This window comes from Pleurodeles waltl, chromosome 6 (assembly GCF_031143425.1).
Source record: "Pleurodeles waltl isolate 20211129_DDA chromosome 6, aPleWal1.hap1.20221129, whole genome shotgun sequence".
NCBI lineage: Eukaryota > Metazoa > Chordata > Amphibia > Caudata > Salamandridae > Pleurodeles > Pleurodeles waltl.
Window position 1 is genome coordinate 10,214,939 of NC_090445.1, and position 19,887 is coordinate 10,234,825.

At 48.8% G+C, this 19,887-nt stretch overlaps 1 protein-coding gene across 6 annotated transcripts in view; it reads left to right on the top strand.

The window, feature by feature from the left end:
* The window catches only part of SPTAN1 (spectrin alpha, non-erythrocytic 1), a 316,746-nt gene that overhangs the window by 106,032 nt on the left and 190,827 nt on the right, over positions 1 to 19,887 (top strand). For all 6 annotated transcript variants that reach the window (XM_069237004.1, XM_069237007.1, XM_069237009.1 and 3 more), the window contains 7 exons: positions 3,323 to 3,527; positions 4,076 to 4,257; positions 5,470 to 5,713; positions 5,809 to 5,931; positions 8,025 to 8,242; positions 10,029 to 10,121; positions 10,411 to 10,545. In XM_069237004.1, the coding sequence (XP_069093105.1) occupies positions 3,323 to 3,527; positions 4,076 to 4,257; positions 5,470 to 5,713; positions 5,809 to 5,931; positions 8,025 to 8,242; positions 10,029 to 10,121; positions 10,411 to 10,545 (1,200 nt within the window). The remainder of the gene's footprint in view (positions 1 to 3,322; positions 3,528 to 4,075; positions 4,258 to 5,469; positions 5,714 to 5,808; positions 5,932 to 8,024; positions 8,243 to 10,028; positions 10,122 to 10,410; positions 10,546 to 19,887) is intronic.

Consider the following 19,887-nt stretch of genomic DNA (forward strand, 5'->3'; position numbering starts at 1 on the left):
TACCGGTTCAGGGACCCCCAGTCCCTGCTCTGGCACGAAACTGGAGAATGGAAAGGGGAGTGACCTGTCCATCACCACCCCAGGGCTGGTTCCCAGAGCTCCTCCAGAGGGTCCCTGGGTTCTGCCATCTTCATTCCAAGGTTGGCAAGAGACTCTGTGAGCATCTGAGTGGCCAGGCCAGGCAGGTGACGACCGAGGCACCCTCTGATAAGTAGGTACCTGGTTAGGTGACCAATCCCCCCTCTTTGGGCTTTATAGGGTCTTCCTCTGGGGGGGTGGATTCTCTGATTCTGCTTGCAAGATTCCAGCAGGACTTCCCTGGAACCGTGACTGGACCCCCAGGAATTTACAAGCTGCAGATCCACGAGGAACATTGTATCCAGAATTCCTGCCAGCTTTGCAACATTTCTTCAGCCGTGCATCCTCAGAAGACTGCAGCTCTTCAGCCTGCAGAAGAAGGAATCTCCCTTGGAGTGAAGGCATCACTCCCCTGTCCCTACAGGCACCTGGCTGCAACTACAGCCACCTACGTGGATCTCCCCTCATCCTGCGTGGTGCGTGTCCTGCATCACAGGTGGTGGTCCAGAGAATCTCCCTTGGCATTCTCTACCAGTTGTCACACTTTGGTGGTAAGTCCTTTCCACTCCAGGCAAGACAGAACCCGCTTGCACTGTGCCCTTTGCAGGTGCCAAGGCCTGTTGCTTCACCTCCAATGGGAACTTCAGGCGAGGTGTAGCTCCAGCACTTCCTCCTGCAACTTCTAGACCTCTGCGTGGTCCTTTAGCAACGCAGGAGCAACTTCTGTGGTGCTGCATGGGCTGCTTCAGCAAATTCTGTGTCCCTGTCCTGTGGGACACCTCTGGGTGCTGCCTCTGCTCCTCTGGGCCTTCTGCAACATGGAGGGTCCCCTGTGACTACTCCTCCTGGGTAGAGTCCTCCTGGACCTTGCTGGTCCCCAGCAGCATCCGTTTTCCTCCAACCGTGAGTTTGCCTTTGCCAAGACTTGTTGGTGAAAATCCTTCACCGACACCCATCTGCAGTCCAGCTTACAGCGTGGGATACCTTTTGCACGCATCAGGAACTCTTCTCTGGCTTCTGTGCTGCAGTACTGACCGGTCTTCCTTCTTCGTCAACCAACTCCAAATGGTACCTCTGGGTGGGTAGTATCTCCTACTCCCCCTGGACTCCAGACACTTCTGGACTTGGTCCCCTCTCTACAGGTCTCCATCTTCGGTTTTTTACTGCTGGTTCCTTGCAGGTTGTTCTGAGTGTCTTTTTCTTCTTCTTTTCATTGTTTTGGGTGGTTTAGGGGAAATCCAGTGTTTTATTCCTGCATTCCTGGTCACTGGGGTGGTACCTTATTACTTACCTGTGTGGTTTCCTAGTACCCCCAGCTCCCCTCTGCACGACTTACTTTCCTAGGTGGGGGCCCTGTGTTCGCATTCCACTTTCTTAGTATATGGTTTGGGCTCCCCCTAGGGTCACTATTGCATATTGCTATTTTACACTGTTTTCTAACCTTTTTATGCCGCTTATTGTTTTAGTGTGAATGTATAGTATGTTTACCTACCTGCTATCGGAGGGTTGCCTCTCAACACAACCAAATGTTTTCTTTCATGTGGGTAAATGTTGTGTGTCTACAGTGGTTTTGCATGAGCTTTGCATGTCTCCTAGATAAGCCTTGGCTGCTCATCCACAGCTACCTCTAGAGAGCCTGGCTTCCAGACACTGCCTACACTGAGAGGGAATAACTGGACCTGGTATAGGTGGCCACCACACACCAGGCCAGCTTCCTACAGGGGGCAGGTGCAGCAGAAGCAGAATTCAAGCAATCACAGGTGGAAGATCCCAGGTTCATTGAAACTGTTCACTTCTGGAATTAGAACACATTTTTATTAAAGAGTGCTCTGGTTTCGGGCAGTGGGTGTTGGGGTGTCAGAGAGGGAAGCCAGTAATAAGGAAGCATGGTGTGATTGCTAGATCCGGGCGTTGGAGTGGGAGCCATTTGTGGTGGATCCACCGCTAGACCCTTGTGGGTCGAGGTCCCACTCAGCCAGGAAGTTGTACATGTTGGAACTGTCTGCAGAAAGGGAGTGAGCAACGCAAGGGGTGGATGTCGAGGTTTTCATTACTTTGGTTGTGGGAGATGCCTATTCCTTGGGGTTGGTCCCCTTTGAGTGGTGTTAACCTCGCATTCCAGGTTCTGCCAGTCGGACTGTGGGATAGCGCGGCGCTGCTGGACATTTATCCCCTCGATGAGCTGCACAACTCTGTCCTGCTTCTTCACATGAACAGATGTGATGTGTATTAGAAAACACTTTGGGTATTTGTCCCGCTCTCCGAAAACTGATTCCTGTTCAGAGACACATTTGCGCCCGAGTCAGAATTATCATGGCCAATGCAGGGTCTACGTGTGCAGTGTGTGTGTGTATGTGGCAAATGGGCAGCGAACAAAGATAGGTACGCCTAGAGGTTCCACATTGCAGACTATGGCAGTACTTGGAGGTTCTGACTCCTCTGAGAAGTGTGTGTTTTGTTTCTCTGATTACTTTTAGTGTTGTGTTGGCAGTCAATACTATCCTACTTTTGATACATGCTGGGTCCACAGGGACATTTTAACTGCACACGTTGGCCAGGAACGCTGCCTTTTCTAGAGTTTTGCATTATTAACAGTGTTTGTAGCCAGGGTCATCTTTGAGTAAGTTGCCTTTAAGGCACGGTGGATGTGCATCTCAAGTGATGAACATTAGAAGCACCGATATCTGAGATTCTTGGTGTCTTATCCTAGATTTCACTTTGTCAGATGCCCAGTCATAAGCATAGACCCAGCTGCAGCCTTTTCTGAGCATCCCCTTCCCTCGCGTGTATGCTGTATCTTTTGTTGCCCAGCGCGGTGGGGTCGGTGGAACAGACCAGGTCACCGAGAGGGAGCCTTCGCCATAAGGTGGCCCTGTGGGTGGGGATGAGCAGCTCTGTGTGAGCCATTGTGTGTGGAGAGGCTTGGAGATTAAAGCGGCACAGGGCCAGAGTCGGACAGTTGCGAGGGCAGTAAAAGGGGTAGAGTTGGAGGGCTAGGCCCCCTGGGAAATTGGTGCGAGTAGAAGGGTGGAGATTAGGGGGCAGAGGGAAGCGTGCAACTCTGGGAGATAAGTAAGAGGCAGATGACGAGCAGGAGAAGACGAAAAGGTGCACATCTTGGTCCTCTGAGGATCGGTGTGAGGGACAGGATTGGGGATTTAGAGGAGGATTTGTATTTCTGGGCCCTACTTAGCCCATGGGATATCACCCCAGTCCAAGGTAACCCCTCCTTCTCTCTCCGCAGGATCCTTCCAACTTACAGGGTAAGGTCCAGAAGCATCAGGCCTTCGAGGCCGAGCTCTCTGCCAATCAGAGCCGCATTGATGCCCTGGAGAACTCCGGCCAGAAGCTGATTGATGTCGACCACTATGCATCTGATGAGGTGGCTGCTCGCAAGAACGACGTGCTCACCCTATGGCGGAAGCTTCTGGAGGCCACGGAGCTGAAGGGTAAGTCACGGGCTCGTTGCTGGAGCTTGGGGTTAAGGCAAGTGGAGCAGTATGGGTTTTATGCGCAGCTCTGAAGCAAGGTGCATGGTTTGCTCTGATCACCTTACAGTCCTTCCTTCATCTTGCGCGGATTGTTTCACCACCACGCTTGCCGAAGCTAGACAGAGTAGCAAAGAATGAAACATGCAACTCCTTGTTCTTGAAATTTGTAATAGAAAAACGGTTTGTGCCTAAATCTTAAGCGATTGGTATTTTGTGTTCTAATCTCGCATGATAGTTCTGAGGTTTGCGACTGGTTGATTCTGTGCCTCTGCCGTGGCAGAGCCCGTAGATGCATGCCAGTGGTGGCACCAAGATGGCATTCTCCAGTCCTCATAATTCACCTTGGGACTTGCGCCCACTGTGAGAACGTGTGTGTAACTCTGAAAACCCTCCCCGCGCTCAGGCTCGGGATCATTAGGAGTGGCTCATTAATGCAATTTTTTTTTGTTTGCATTCTCTCCTCTAGTTTGAGCTTCTTTTCTTTTTCCCATCCCTCCTCCCCTCAGGAATAAAACTGCGAGAAGCCAATCAGCAGCAGCAGTTTAATCGCAACGTAGAGGACATCGAGCTGTGGCTGTACGAGGTGGAGGGACACCTGGCGTCGGACGACTACGGCAAAGACCTGACCAGTGTGCAGAATCTGCAGAAGAAGCACGCGCTGCTGGAGGCGGACATCGCTGCCCACCAGGTACTGACTGTGGGTGCGAGTGAGTGACGTTTCCTAGGTAGCACACGCCTTGCTGAAGACTGACAAGTACTGCCCACCAATCCCTAGAAACGTGTGGTGTCTTCCTGCACTCTGCCGGAGGCACACCTCCCTAGCTACCAGATGGTGTCCTTGAAAAGGTTTGTTGTTTTTTGCAGCTTGACTCTTTCTTGGAATTGCATAATGTGCATTATTCCACCATCTAGAGGTTGGGTTTGGAGTTATCCTTTCTATAGTATCGTAGAACACCACTGGACGCCTTGTCCCTCGCATTGAGATGTCAGACATGTGCCCTACAAGCCCCTTGGGCGATCACCATCTTGAGATATTTTTTTTTTTCTTCTGTTGAGTCTGGAAGCAAAACGGAGTATCTGAGTTTTATCAGTGGTTTGCAGAAGGAAAGTTTAGAAAACTGAGCAAAAGTTAACCAAAACCAAGCAGTGTGAGCGTTTTTCACTGAAACCTCGCCTCCGGGGACGGACAACTACGCAGTCGGAGATTGTGCAGCCAGGTGCTCTGCACCATGGGGCAAGATGGGAAACCGTCCCTTTAGATTTCACCCAGGGACCCATCACAGTTGCTCACAAGATCTGCAATCTGTGCCCCTGGACGGACCATAGTTCTGGGGATTGTGAAGCCTGCACTGATTTCGTGCCATAATTCCTGAAGGGCAGCGAGTAAGCGGTGGGAATGCTGTGCACTGATGGACTTCCAGCAGACCTCACTAAAGGACACAACTGCTCAGTGATGTGAGGAAATGGGATGTATTATATGGTGCAGTTGTGCGACCTCACCGTATAATATTGACTGACCTGTTTAGGACCTTTAGGTTTCGTTTGTCAAATCTTCAGCTTAACCCTGTGTGGCTGCGTCTCTGAGCTGCAAGACTTACACAGAGGAACCAGTGTGAAGCATTTAAACAGCATCACAACAACTGAAGAAGAAATCAACACGACACAAGAGATCAGACACCAATGTAATGAGCAGAGGAGTGTGCACTGGTAGATCCAGGGCCCTCCGGGGGTGAAGGGAACTTGCTGTTGAGGGTCTCACACTGGTACAATGCCTTTTAGCACTTCTGATGCATGAGCGCCCCAGGGAATGGACTGGTGGGTGCCCGGTCCCAACACTTGTTCATGACCAGTGCATTCCTCGCTGGGACCCTGCCTCACTGTTCTCTTCCATCCCTTGCAGGATCGCATTGACGGCATCACTATCCAGGCCCGCCAGTTCCAAGATGCTGGACACTTTGACGCTGACAACATCCGGAAGAAGCAGGAGGCTCTGGTCGGGCGCTACGAAGCCCTGAAGGAACCCATGGTGGCTCGGAAGCAGAAGCTGGCAGACTCTCTACGCCTCCAGCAGCTGTTCCGTGATGTGGAGGACGAGGAAACCTGGATTAGGGAAAAGGAGCCCATTGCAGCGTCCACCAACCGAGGTATGGGTGCCCTCCGTGGACTGGAATGTACCAGATGCAGCTCTTTGGTGATCATTTCCCCTGTCGGGTACATCCTAAAGTGTCTCCTCTTACAGGGAAGGATCTGATCGGCGTGCAGAACCTGCTGAAGAAACACCAGGCCCTGCAGGCGGAGATTGCCGGGCACGAGCCCCGCATTAAAGCAGTCACTCAGAAAGGGGGTGCCATGGTGGAAGAAGGTACAGTGACGTGCAGTGTCGGTGAAGAGTGCAGTGATGTGCGGAATGGTGACATGCACAGAAGGGTACAGTGTTGGGACAGCAGAGAGTGCAGTGGCAGAGAAGGGTACAGTGCTGCGAGAGGAGTGTGTGCAGTGGCAGAGAAGGGTGCAGTGTTGTGACAGAGCAGAGTGCAGTGGCAGAGAAGGGTACAGTGTTGACAGAGCAGAGTGCAGTGGCAGAGAAGGGTACAGTGCTGTGACAGGAGAATGCAGTGGCAGAGAAGGTTACAGTGCTGTGACAATAGTGCAGTGGTATAAAAGCATACAGTGCTGTGAGAGGAGTGTGCAGCGGCAGAGAAGGGTACAGTGCTGTGACAATAGTGCAGTGGTATAAAAGCATACAGTGCTGTGAGAGGAGTGTGCAGCGGCAGAGAAGGGCACAGTGCTGTGACAGGAGAATGCAGTGGCAGAGAAGGGTGCTGTGACAATAGTGCAGTGGTATAAAAGCATACAGTGCTGTGAGGAGTGCAGTGGCAGAGAAGGGTACACTGCTGTGAGAGGAGACTGCAGTGGCAGAGATGAGTACACTGTTGTGGAGGGTGTGGTGCTGTGTGGTAGGAGGGTGAAGTGCTGTGGCACTGAAGGCTACATTGCTTAGCAGCTTCAAGTGCAGTGGCAGTGAATGATGCAGTGCTGTGGCAGAGGAAGGGGAAGTCTACAGTGCTGTGATGGAGGAGGGTGAAATGTTGTGACAGTGAAGGTCACACTGCAGTAGGAGCCTGAAGGACAGTGGCAGTGAAGGTGTAAAGAGTGGTGCCGGGTGAGCTGTGGTGAAGTGGTGACAGGAGGATGAAATGCTGTGGCAGTGAAGGGCATAGTGCTGTGGCTTAGGATAGTAAAGTGCTGTGACAGTGAGAGGTGCTATGGCAGGTGACTGAAGTGCTGTGGCACTGAAGGGTACACATGATGTGATGGAGGAGGGTAAAGTGCTGTAGCAATGAAGGGTACAGTGCAGTGGAGCCTGAAGGACAGCAGCAGTGAACGGGTAATGTATGGTGGTGGAGGCGGAGCGGCTGTGAAGTGCACAGTGCTGTGACATGAGGGTGAAGCGCTGATGCATTGAAGGGTATAGTGCTGTCTGGCAGTGAAGTGCTGTGGCGGTGATGGGTGCAGTGGAGCCCGAAGGACAGCAGCAGTGAAGGGGTAATGTATAGTGGTGGAGGCGGAGCGGTGGTGAAGTTTACAGTGCTGTGACAGGAGGGTGAAGTGCTGTGCTGGTGCAGTGCACAGTGATGTGATAGGAGCATGAAGCAGTGATGCATTGAAGGGTACAGTGCTGTGGCGGTAATGGGTAGAGTGCTGTGGAGCCTGAAGGACTGCAGCAGTGAAGGGGTAATGTATGGTGGTGGAGGCGGAGCGGCTGTGAAGTGCACAGTGCTGTGACATGAGGGTGAAGCGCTGATGCATTGAAGGGTATAGTGCTGTCTGGCAGTGAAGTGCTGTGGCGGTGATGGGTGCAGTGGAGCCCGAAGGACAGCAGCAGTGAAGGGGTAATGTATAGTGGTGGAGGCGGAGCGGTGGTGAAGTTTACAGTGCTGTGACAGGAGGGTGAAGTGCTGTGCTGGTGCAGTGCACAGTGATGTGATAGGAGCATGAAGCAGTGATGCATTGAAGGGTACAGTGCTGTGGCGGTAATGGGTAGAGTGCTGTGGAGCCTGAAGGACAGCAGCAGTGAACGGGTAATGTATGGTGGTAGAGGCGGAGCGGCAGTGAAGTTTACAGTGCTGTGACAGGAGGGTGAAGCGCTGATGCATTGAAGGGGACAGTGCTGTGGGGGCAGAGGGAAGTGCTGCGGCGGTGACGGGTACTGTGCTTTAGCCCCCTGAAGTGCTGTGGCAGAAAAAGTTAAAGGACCTTTGCAAAGGTTAACAGGAGTCCTGGCAGAGGGCGCTTGAGCGCTTCGCAGCTGTTTTCACAGATGCCCCCCAGCCCTAGGAGGCTGTAGTGCATGTGTGAAGCCTCCACTAGTGTACCTAGTGCAGGGAAAGCCTGGTCTGTGCACAGGGAGTTTTTTGGCTCAGACCACGTGTAACTTCCTCTACCTCTTTCCAGAACACTTCGCAGCTGAGGATGTGAAAACTAAGATCAATGAGTTGAACATGAAGTGGGAGTCTCTGAAGAACAAGGCGTCTCAGCGACGCCAGGACCTGGAGGACTCGCTTCAGGCCCAGCAGTACTTTGCTGATGCGAATGAGGCAGAGTCTTGGATGAGGGAAAAGGAACCGATTGTCGGGAGCCAGGACTACGGCAAAGATGAGGACTCTGCGGAGGTAGGAGCCTTGGGGTGTGCTGTGGCAGTGCCTGGGGTGGGGCACGTCTGTGAGGGGACTGCCTTCAGGTGTGGGGTGGACGGGTCCTGCCGGGTGGAGTGGTCCTGTGGGGTTGTCTGCAGATGAGAGAAATATCTATGGCAGAGCATCCCTCAGGGAAAGGGCAGAGGGCCTTGAGGGTTAAATGAGGGAAAGAACCCTCAGTGAGGGGTCTGCAGTCTTGTTTCCGAGTGAAGGGATCCTCCTGTGGAAAGGTAGAGTAGCCTTGAGAGTTAAATGAGGGGAAAGAGCCCTCAGTGAGGGGTTTGGAGTCTTGCCTCTCAGTGAAGGGATCCTCCTTGGTAAGGGTAGAGGGGCTTTAAGGGTTAAATGAGGGGAAAGAGCCCTCAGTGAGGGATCTGGAGTGTTGTCTGAGAAAAGTGAATGGATCCTTCTTGGGAAGAGGGGCCTTGCAGGGGTTAGGGGAAGGATAGTTCTACCTCGTTTATAGTTGTGCGTATTAGTAGTTATAGTTTGATTTTACGTGACTTTATTTTTCATTCCAACCTTCTCACCCACTGACTGGACACACATCCACCACTCCAGTCCTTCACTGACAATTCAAAGATCTCCAGAAAAGACCCCTCTTGTAGGGCCGATTGGGCATTGCTGCGCCAGCCCAACGTGAAGCAAGCGTGACGATAAAGCGTGCCACCTTCAAGTGGGCAAGGGCACTTGTTCCTAAGAGCGCAAGTTCCTAGTGGCCTTACACAGACTCCAATGTGAGCCTAGTCAGGTAGTGAACCGTGTACTCCTGAGTTCATTATTCTACATGTAGGTTACTCATACTTTCAAGAAAACCATACAGTACTTCGTAGAGCAACCAACGCAGACATTATGTACAGCTGTAACTAAAACTAGATGGATAGTACAAACACTATTTAAAGGGCAAATAGCATATTCAACCAGAAAAAAGAGGCTGAATGGCGTTTCCATGTAAGACGCATGCACGGCAGCCACATGGTCCTCAGAGCACACTTTAGAAAAACACTACTGTGTTGCCCTAGAGTCAAGGACACAGATTAGTGGGCAAAGCAGTACTAAGAAATCTGTTCACATCCACTCCTCCAACCCTCCTCCTTGTGGAAGGGTAATACTGCTAAGGTAGTCTGTGCCAACTGTGTGACTCTAGAAGAGATTTCACGATGCAGCTTCAAGCCCTGCTAGATTCACATGCAACACTCCCATCTCCCCACTGAAGGAGGCATATAGAGGGGGAAAGAATCTAAATGATGGCCACACACACGGCCATTGTGGGCTTACGGTTGATGTCATACCATGGCTCTGCCTATGTAGACACCCACTCACAAAACAAAGGTTTTGCAATATGTACTCTGACTCAACCGCTTGAAGGCAGAATTGTGTAAAGCATGTGAATCTAAGGGTGTCGTACTGCAGAACCATAATTGCAGATTGAGACCAGCTTTATAACATGTCAGTAATGTTTTCCTTACTCTTGATGGCAGCCTGCCAAGCGATGCCCCCCCCTCCCTCCACACTTAGTGATCAGGGCACTGCTGCTGTACATGTACGAATCCTCACCTCTACACCATATAGTGAACGTGTGTCCAGTTCTTCCCTGTTAACATTTTCACTTTCCATATTCAGAGCCCCACTCCTGACCAGGATCTCGCTGGGGTTGGAGCAAGCGATATCACTTCACGCACCCATCTCGGGTCTGAGCCTGAACGTACACCTATCGGCCTGAAGTTTTCATGCATTTCTCACTTGTTTCTCTTGGTTTCAGGCTCTTCTGAAGAAACACGAAGCGCTGATGTCTGATCTCACGGCCTACGGCAGCAGTATCCTTGCTCTGCGAGAGCAGGCTCAGTCCTGCAGGGTAAGGAGACCATCCTCTACTCCCCTTCCCACTTTGACGTATGGATTTAGTCTTCATCTAAAGATTGGGTGCAGGTAATGCTGTCCGTGAGCTAAGTTAAATCCATCCAAGAGTAGCATACAGACAAGCAGATTTTTTTTTCTGTTACTTGCAAACGTCACTATGGTTTTGTGCTTCAGAATGAAAATTGACAACAGCTGCTTTAGTGTAGAGTGGCCTATAGTGAATCTATAGCACGTATGATGATTTTCCAGCCATTATAGCACCATTTTTCTTTTCTCCTATGAAGCAACAAGTGGCACCCACAGATGACGAAACTGGGAAAGAGCTGGTTCTGGCGTTGTACGACTATCAGGAGAAGAGTCCGCGGGAAGTGACCATGAAGAAGGGAGATATCCTGACACTGCTGAACAGCACCAACAAGGTAATGTTTACTGCTGTCGCCAGATTTTTTCAGATAACTGCAGTAAGGGCCATCCAAACACCCCCCACCACCACCTATCCACCTTCCTCTTATTCTATGGTCGTTATACACAGAAAAGCTTAGTAGTTGCATCACATTCCCTATAAAAAAATCATAAGGGTCTGGGGTCAGCATCAGCACTGGCTTGCACGCAGGCCCTGCAAGGCTGTATGGGAAGACATGGGGGATCCCATAGCAAACCCCAGAGTACATGGTATCATGCAACTAACACTTTAACCAGTGTAGCTGCATGATTTAAACATGTTTGATACCAAACATGACTACGTTTGGTGAAGCCGTTAGGTAGTTGGACATCTCGCGGTGACCTTTAAATGTTTTCCCCGCACTTACAAAACCCAGAAAATGGAGTCTGAGGTTTGTAGGGGTACTCTGCTCATGCAGGAGTACCCTCACAATCCGAACCATGCACCCTGGCTGAAGGGCCTACCTTGGGGTGACTTAACGGGTCAAAGTGCAGTGACCGCGATATAAGGGGAACCTTACATCTGTAGTGAAAGGTGCATGCACCATTTCACGCAGGCTGCAACGGCAGGCCCGCAGACAGTTTGCATGGAATCCCATGGGAGGCACAATACATGCTGCAGCCCAATTTTGGGGAGGGGTGGTGCTGGTGTACCAATGCCCTGGGTACCTAATACCATACACCACAGAGTTAACTAGAGGTACACGAGTATGCCAATTGTGGGCTGTAAAAGTTACCATACAACTAAATTTGGGGGGGAGAGAACACTGGCACTGCGGTGCGGGTTAGCAGGATCCCAGTGTACTACAGTCAAAACACACTGACACCAGGCAGAAAGTGGGGGTAACCATGATCCTACTTTCCTCCACAGACCACTGTTTCACCAGCATTGAGCTTTGTCACCTGGAGTTCCTCAAAGCTCCCCAACCCCTGCTTGTTTACAGCTCTTTAGAAGGGCTCTGATCTCTAAAGCTTGTATCTAAAATGTGACTCTTTAAAACCTTGGCTGCAGCAGCCACAGTCCTCTATTGTACAGTGGTCGGTGTCTCAGGGACTGTTTGGGGGAACGGCTGAGGAAGCCTACGCATAGTGCGCTGCGCCCGTCCCCAAGCACCACCTGCCTTCACCCAGTCTGTCGTTGCAGTGTGGTATTTTTCAAGGTTCAGTGTAGTCCCAGGATCAGATCTTTCCCTTGGGTTACCCCGTGACGTATCTGTATCTTTGGCTCAGCGCTTTGATACAGCCTCTTTGGCAATACATTGATGGAGATCTGAGTTCACCAGTATGGGATCATACCATACCGAGAATAAACCTGGTAGAACCTGGCTCTCCGGATGGTCAATATCTGCACCATGACTGCAAGGTTCTGAATAACTCCTGCTGCTCCTTTTCTGTATGTGCAGTGGATTAATGAGGCAAAAAGCTCCATCCACCCTTCAGCGCAATTTCACATTCTGTGTTCTTGTGATCTGTGTGGTTCTGTGTACACAGTTCAGTCTGTTTTTTTTTTTATTTTTTTTTTAGGTTGCCTTTCTTTTGTATTAACTTATTTCCTGCAGGAAATGGAGCAAAGCCTTCACAATGCTCTCCTGTGTATAGTTGCTGCAGCTGCGTTCCTTCTAATGCTTCAAAATGTCCAAATGAGTTGCTTCGCCTCTAATCTGTTGAGGAAATTAGGAGGCTTCATTGCCTTGATGTAGTCCTCTGATATTGTATTGTAATAGTATGTTCGATGGCATCTGTCGCTGTAGATACGCATGTTTTGCATAGCTCGCCATCTGGTGTTGGGCCGGAGTGTTACAAGTTGTTTTTCTTTGAAGAAGTCTTTCGAGTCACGGGACCGAGTGACTCCTCCTTTTGTCTCCATTGCTCATGGGCGTCGACTCCATCTTCGATTGTTTTTTTTCCGCCATCGGGTTCGGACGTGTTCCTGTCGCTCCGAGTTTCGGAACGGAAAGATAGCTAATTTTGGAAGATTTTCGTCGGTATTGTTGCGTTCGGGATCGGTGTAGTTATTCAACACCGCGTCTAAGATCGAAGAGCTCCGGTGCCCTTCGGGGTAATTTTTTCGATCCCCCGTCGGGGCCTGGTCGGCCCGACCGCGTGCAGAAGAACGCCGATGGAACGGACCCCGTTCCGTTTCTGTCCCTAATGCAACAATAAATACCCCTATACAGACCAACACTTGGTCTGCAACCTGTGCCTGTCACCTGAGCACAGTGAAGACACCTGCGAGGCCTGTCGTGCGTTCCGGTCCCGAAAAACACTCCGAGACCGTCGAGCCAGAAGACTTCAGATGGCGTCCGTGCCGACAGCCCACCGGGAGTTCGAGGAACAAGAAGAGGAGGGAACCTTTTCGATCCAAGAATCGGACTCCGAAGGATTCGACGATACACAAACCGTGAGTAAGACGTCGAAAACCACTCAGAAGAAGATTTACAAGGCCCAGGGGACGCCACTGCCACCAGGCCATGGCTCGACCCATAAATTCGGTGACCGACCGTCGGCACCGAAAAAGGCCCAAACAGTGCCGAGATCGTCCGACCCCGGTCAAGACACCGGCACGCAGCCTTCTCGGGACCGAGAAAGTGCTGGAGACAAGCATAGACACCGAGATACCGGTGTAGACCCGGCACGACGCAGAGACAGCGGCACCGAAGAAGATCGACGCCGAGAGGTTTCGGCCCCGAAAAAGAAAAGTCACCTCGGAGCCGAAAAAAGATGCAGACAGGGTTTCGGTGCCAAAAAAAACTGCAACCGACCCAGTTTCAGGCTCTTATACAGAAGAGCACTCGCTAACCTCCCAAATGCAAAAGCATAGGTTTGAGGAAGAGCTACACTCAACTGATGTAGACCATACGCAAAAGCGTATTTTCATACAGCAGGGGACAGGAAAAATAAGCACCCTTCCCCCTATTAGAAGAAAGAGAAGATTGGAGTTCCAAACTGAACAAACACCACAAACAAAAGTGGTGAGAAAAGTTACCCCACCACCCTCTCCTCCACCTGTGATTAACGTCTCACCAGCACAAACTCCATCACATTCCCCAGCTCACACCACCATGAGCCAGGGTGACCAAGATCAAGACGCATGGGACTTATACGACGCCCCAGTGTCAGATAACAGTCCGGAGGCATACCCTACGAAGCCATCTCCACCAGAGGACAGCACTGCGTATTCTCAAGTGGTGGCTAGAGCAGCACAATTTCACAATGTAAGCCTCCACTCAGAACAGGTCGAGGATGACTTTTTATTCAACACACTCTCCTCCACCCACAGCTCCTACCAAAGCCTGCCTATGCTCCCTGGTATGCTCCGGCACGCAAAAGAAATCTTTAAGGAGCCGGTCAAAAGTAGGGCAATCACACCAAGAGTGGAAAAAAAGTATAAGGCGCCTCCTACAGACCCGGCTTTCATCAGTACACAGCTGCCACCAGACTCTGTCGTTGTAGGAGCAGCTAGGAAAAGGGCCAACTCCCACACATCTGGAGATGCACCACCCCCAGATAAAGAAAGCCGCAAGTTCGATGCAGCTGGTAAGAGTCGCAGCACAAGCTGCAAACCAGTGGCGCATCGCTAACTCCCAGGCACTACTTGCGCGCTATGACAGAGCCCATTGGGATGAGATGCAACATCTCATTGACCATCTGCCCAAGGACCTACAAAATAGGGCAAAACAAGTGGTTGAGGAGGGACAGACCATTTCCAACAACCAAATCCGCTCCTCCATGGACGCTGCAGATACAGCTGCACGGACAATTAATACATCTGTAACTATCAGAAGGCATGCATGGCTCCGAACGTCTGGATTTAAACCAGAGATTCAGCAAGCAGTTCTCAATATGCCTTTTAACGAAAAAGAACTGTTCGGTCCAGAAGTGGACACAGCGATTGAGAAACTCAAAAAAGACACGGACACTGCTAAAGCCATGGGCGCACTCTACTCCCCGCAGAGCAGAGGGAATTACAGCACATTCTGTAAAACACCCTTTAGAGGGGGGTTTCGGTGTCAGAGCACACAAGCCAGCACCTCACAGGCAACACCGTCCAGTTACCAGGGACAGTACAGAGGAGGTTTTCGGGGACAATATAGAGGAGGGCAATTCCCTAGGAATAGAGGAAAATTTCAAAGCCCCAAAACCCCTACTACTAAACAGTGACTCACATGTCACTCACCCCCTCCACACAACACCAGTGGGGGGACGAATAGGTCATTATTACAAAGCATGGGAGAAAATCACTACAGACACTTGGGTTCTAGCAATTATCCAACATGGTTATTGCATAGAATTTCTACAATTCCCTCCAAACATACCACCAAAAGCACAAAATTTGACAAAACATCATTCCAATCTCCTGGAGATAGAAGTGCAGGCACTATTGCAAAAGAATGCAATCGAATTAGTGCCAAACACACAAATAAACACAGGAGTTTACTCACTGTACTTTCTGATACCAAAGAAGGACAGAACGCTGAGACCAATCCTAGACCTCAGAATAGTGAACACATTCATCAAATCAGACCACTTCCACATGGTCACACTACAAGAAGTATTACCATTGCTAAAACTACACGACTACATGACAACTTTAGACCTCAAGGACGCGTATTTCCATATACCAATACACCCATCGCACAGGAAATACCTAAGGTTTGTATTCAAAATAATACATTACCAATTCAAGGTACTGCCTTTCGGATTAACAACCGCACCAAGAGTCTTTACCAAATGTCTAGCAGTAGTCGCTGCACACATCAGAAGGCAGCAAATACATGTGTTCCCATATCTAGACGACTGGCTAATCAAGGCCCATTCGTTAATAGAGTGCTCAAATCACACAAATCAGATCATACAAACCCTCTTCAAACTAGGGTTCACCGTCAACTTCACGAAATCCAACATTCTGCCGTGCAAGGTACAACAATACCTAGGAGCCATAATAGACACAACAAAAGGAGTAGCCACTCCAAGTCCCCAAAGAATTCAAAATTTCAACACCATCATACAACGCATGTATCCAACACAAAAGATACAAGCAAAGATGATATTACAACTCCTAGGCATGATGTCTTCATGCATAGCCATTGTCCCAAACGCAAGACTGCACATGAGGCCCTTACAACAGTGCCTAGCATCACAGTGGTCTCAAGCACAGGGTCATCTTCTAGATCTGGTGTTAATAGACCGCCAAACTTACCTCTCGCTTCTGTGGTGGAACAACATAAATTTAAACAAAGGGCGGCCTTTCCAAGACCCAGTGCCACAATACGTAATAACAGATGCTTCCATGACAGGGTGGGGAGCACACCTCGATCAACACCGCATACAAGGACAATGGAACGTACATCAAACAAAACTGCATATAAATCACCTAGAACTTCTAGCAGTTTTTCAAGCACTAAAAGCTTTCCAACCAATAATAGTTCACAAATACATTCTCGTCAAGACAGACAACATGACAACAATGTATTATCTAAACAAGCAAGGGGGGACGCACTCCACGCAGTTAAGCCTGCTAGCACAAAAAATTTGGCGTTGGGCAATTCACAACCAAATTCGCCTAATAGCACAATTTATACCAGGGATCCAAAATCAACTCGCAGACAATCTCTCTCGAGATCACCAACAGGTCCACGAATGGGAAATTCACCCCCAAATTCTGAACACCTATTTCAAACTCTGGGGAACACCTCAAATAGACTTGTTTGCGACGAAGGAGAACGCAAAATGCCCAAACTTCGCATCCAGATACCCACACAAACAGTCCCAAGGCAATGCCCTATGGATGAACTGGTCAGGGATATTTGCTTACGCTTTTCCTCCTCTCCCGCTCCTTCCTTATCTGGTAAACAAACTCAGTCAAAACAAACTCAAACTCATATTAATAGCACCAACTTGGGCAAGGCAACCTTGGTACACAACGCTGCTAGACCTATCAGTAGTACCCCACATCAAATTGCCCAACAGGCCAGATCTGTTGACACAACACAACCAAAAGATCAGACACCCAGATCCAGCATCGCTGAATCTAGCAATCTGGCTCCTGAAATCCTAGAATTCGGGCACTTACAACTTACCCAAGAATGTATGGAAGTCATAAAGCAAGCCAGAAGGCCATCCACCAGGCACTGCTATGCAAGTAAATGGAAGAGGTTTGTTTGCTACTGCCATATTAATCAAATACAACCATTACACACAACTCCAGAACATGTAGTGGGTTACTTGCTTCACTTACAAAAATCTAACCTGGCTTTCTCTTCCATTAAAATACACCTTGCAGCAATAGCTGCATACCTGCAGACTACCTATTCAACTTCCCTATATAAGATACCAGTCATTAAAGCATTCATGGAGGGCCTTAGGAGAATTATACCGCCAAGAACACCACCTGTTCCTTCATGGAACCTAAATGTTGTCCTAACTAGACTTATGGGTCCACCTTTTGAACCCATGCACTCCTGTGAAATACAGTTCCTAACCTGGAAGGTTGCATTTCTCATCGCCATTACTTCCCTAAGAAGAGTAAGCGAGATTCAGGCGTTTACAATACAAGAACCTTTTATACAACTACACAAGAATAAGGTCGTCCTAAGGACTAATCCTACATTTTTGCCAAAGGTTATTTCACCGTTCCATCTAAATCAAACAGTGGAACTTCCAGTGTTCTTTCCACAACCAGATACCGTAGCTGAAAGGGCACTACATACATTAGATGTCAAAAGAGCATTCATGTATTACATTGACAGAACAAAGAACATCAGAAAGACTAAACAACTATTTATTGCATTTCAAAAACCTCATGCAGGAAACCCAATATCAAAACAAGGTATAGCCAGATGGATAGTTAAATGCATCCAAATCTGCTACCTTAAAGCTAAACGACAGCTGCCCATTACACCAAGGGCACACTCAACCAGAAAGAAAGGTGCTACCATGGCCTTTCTAGGAAACATCCCAATGCAAGAAATATGTAAGGCAGCCACATGGTCTACGCCTCACACATTCACCAAGCACTACTGTGTAGACGTGTTATCCGCACAACAAGCCACAGTAGGTCAAGCCGTATTAAGAACATTATTTCAAACTACTTCCACTCCTACAGGCTGAGCCACCGCTTTTGGGGAGATAACTGCTTACTAGTCTATGCAAAACATGCGTATCTACAGCGACAGATGCCATCGAACTGAAAATGTCACTTACCCAGTGTATATCTGTTCGTGGCATCAGTCGCTGTAGATTCGCATGTGCCCACCCGCCTCCCCGGGAGCCTGTAGCAGTTTGGAAGTTACCTTCAACTATTTGTATATGTATCATCTCAACCTTAAATAGGTACATACTTAGTCACTCCATTGCATGGGCACTATTACTACAATTCAACTCCTACCTCACCCTCTGCGGGGAAAAACAATCGAAGATGGAGTCGACGCCCATGCGCAATGGAGACAAAAGGAGGAGTCACTCGGTCCCGTGACTCGAAAGACTTCTTCGAAGAAAAACAACTTGTAACACTCCGGCCCAACACCAGATGGCGAGCTATGCAAAACATGCGAATCTACAGCGACTGATGCCACGAACAGATGTACACTGGGTAAGTGACATTTTCATTATATAGCACTTACTACCCCTGACGAGGTGTCAAAGTGCTTTTCAGCGAGTAGCACGCTACTCCGGAGGAATTAGTGGTGGATTAGTATAGAGAAATCGGAGTACAGTTTTAGCATTATTATAAGTTAATTTGAGCAGAGGATATGTGAGTTTGTTAGTTGGACTGAATAGAGTAATGGAGGGATAGAGGAGGGAAGAATCCAGAAGTGTTAATTAGGGGTTTATAGTAATAAGATGAGGCTTGGGATGAGTAAAGGAGAGATGGAGATCACAGTAGCAGGAGGGGTTTTGGATGAGTCAAAGGTGAGCTAAATGAGGGAGAATTTAATAGGGTGTTTAGCAGATCATGGTAGTAAATTGAGGTTTGGGTGAGCTAGATGTGGAAGAGGAGGGAAGAGCTTAGGCAGGGTTATTTTGGAGATGAAAGTAGTAGAATGAGTTTGGGATGAGTCACAGTGGAGATGGAGGATAGATTGATAGAGATATAGGATGATGGGGAGACAGAGTAAAGCTTACAAGAGAGTAAATTCATATATTTTATCTATTTATAATTTTATTTATATATATATATATTTTTGTATTTAATTTATTATTTTTTTACTTTAGTTTACTTATTTATAATTTGAATTTTATAGGTTTTATTTAATTTATTTTTATTAAAGTTTTCTCTAGTACAGTAGGACTAGAGTAGTAAATAAATAGATATGTTAATACATAGGGGAATATATGTTCAAGGAATATAATAATTGGGTATAATATGAGAAGAAAAGTAATTTGAAGTTATCAATCAAAAGCAAATGGGTGGACTGTCAACATACATACTGATTAAAGCATGTCAAGGAGAGACAGCTGATGCGTTGCCTAGGCTCCACATGTCACCGTAGTGGTAATATTACTCTGAATCCTTAGAGTATCCTTCATGACTTACCTGTGCTCGTTTTCTCGCTTGAGAGTCACTTAAAGTTGCAAGCAGTTGATCGCGTACAGGGGTGTCCTGCAATTCTTTTCTTGACACCAAAAAATTAATTTAGATGGGGTACAGCGGCTGGACAGGCTACCATCCAAAGTAGTAATGAAGGTCCACACAAGACTTCACGATGAGGGCAGGGTAAACCTTATCTAAAATGATCCTACATCAAACACGACATACATGTTTGTGACACTACGCCACCTGCCTGTGCTGAAGAACTGTTGTTGACTAACGAGACCCTTTAATGTTAACAGCAGATCTGAAGCTTATCAGAAACCTTGGGTTCGATGGCATCTGTCGCTGTAGATACGCATGTTCTGCAATAGCTCGCCATCTGGTGTTGGGCCGGAGTGTTACAAGTTGTTTTTCTTCGAAGAAGTCTTTCGAGTCACGGGACCGAGTGACTCCTCCTTTTGTCTCCATTGCGCATGGGCGTCGACTCCATCTTCGATTGTTTTTTTTCCGCCATCGGGTTCGGACGTGTTCCTGTCGCTCCGAGTTTCGGAACGGAAAATTAGCTAATTTCGGAAGATTTTCGTCGGTATTGTTGCGTTCGGGATCGGCGTACTTTGATTCCACACCGCATCGAAGATCGAAGAGCTCCGGTGCCCTTCGGGGTAGTTTTTCGATCCTCCGTCGGGGCCTGGTCGGCCCGACCGCGTGCTGAAGAACGCCGATGGAACGGACCCCGTTCCGTTTCTGCCCCAAATGCCACAATAAGTACCCTTACACAGACCAACAC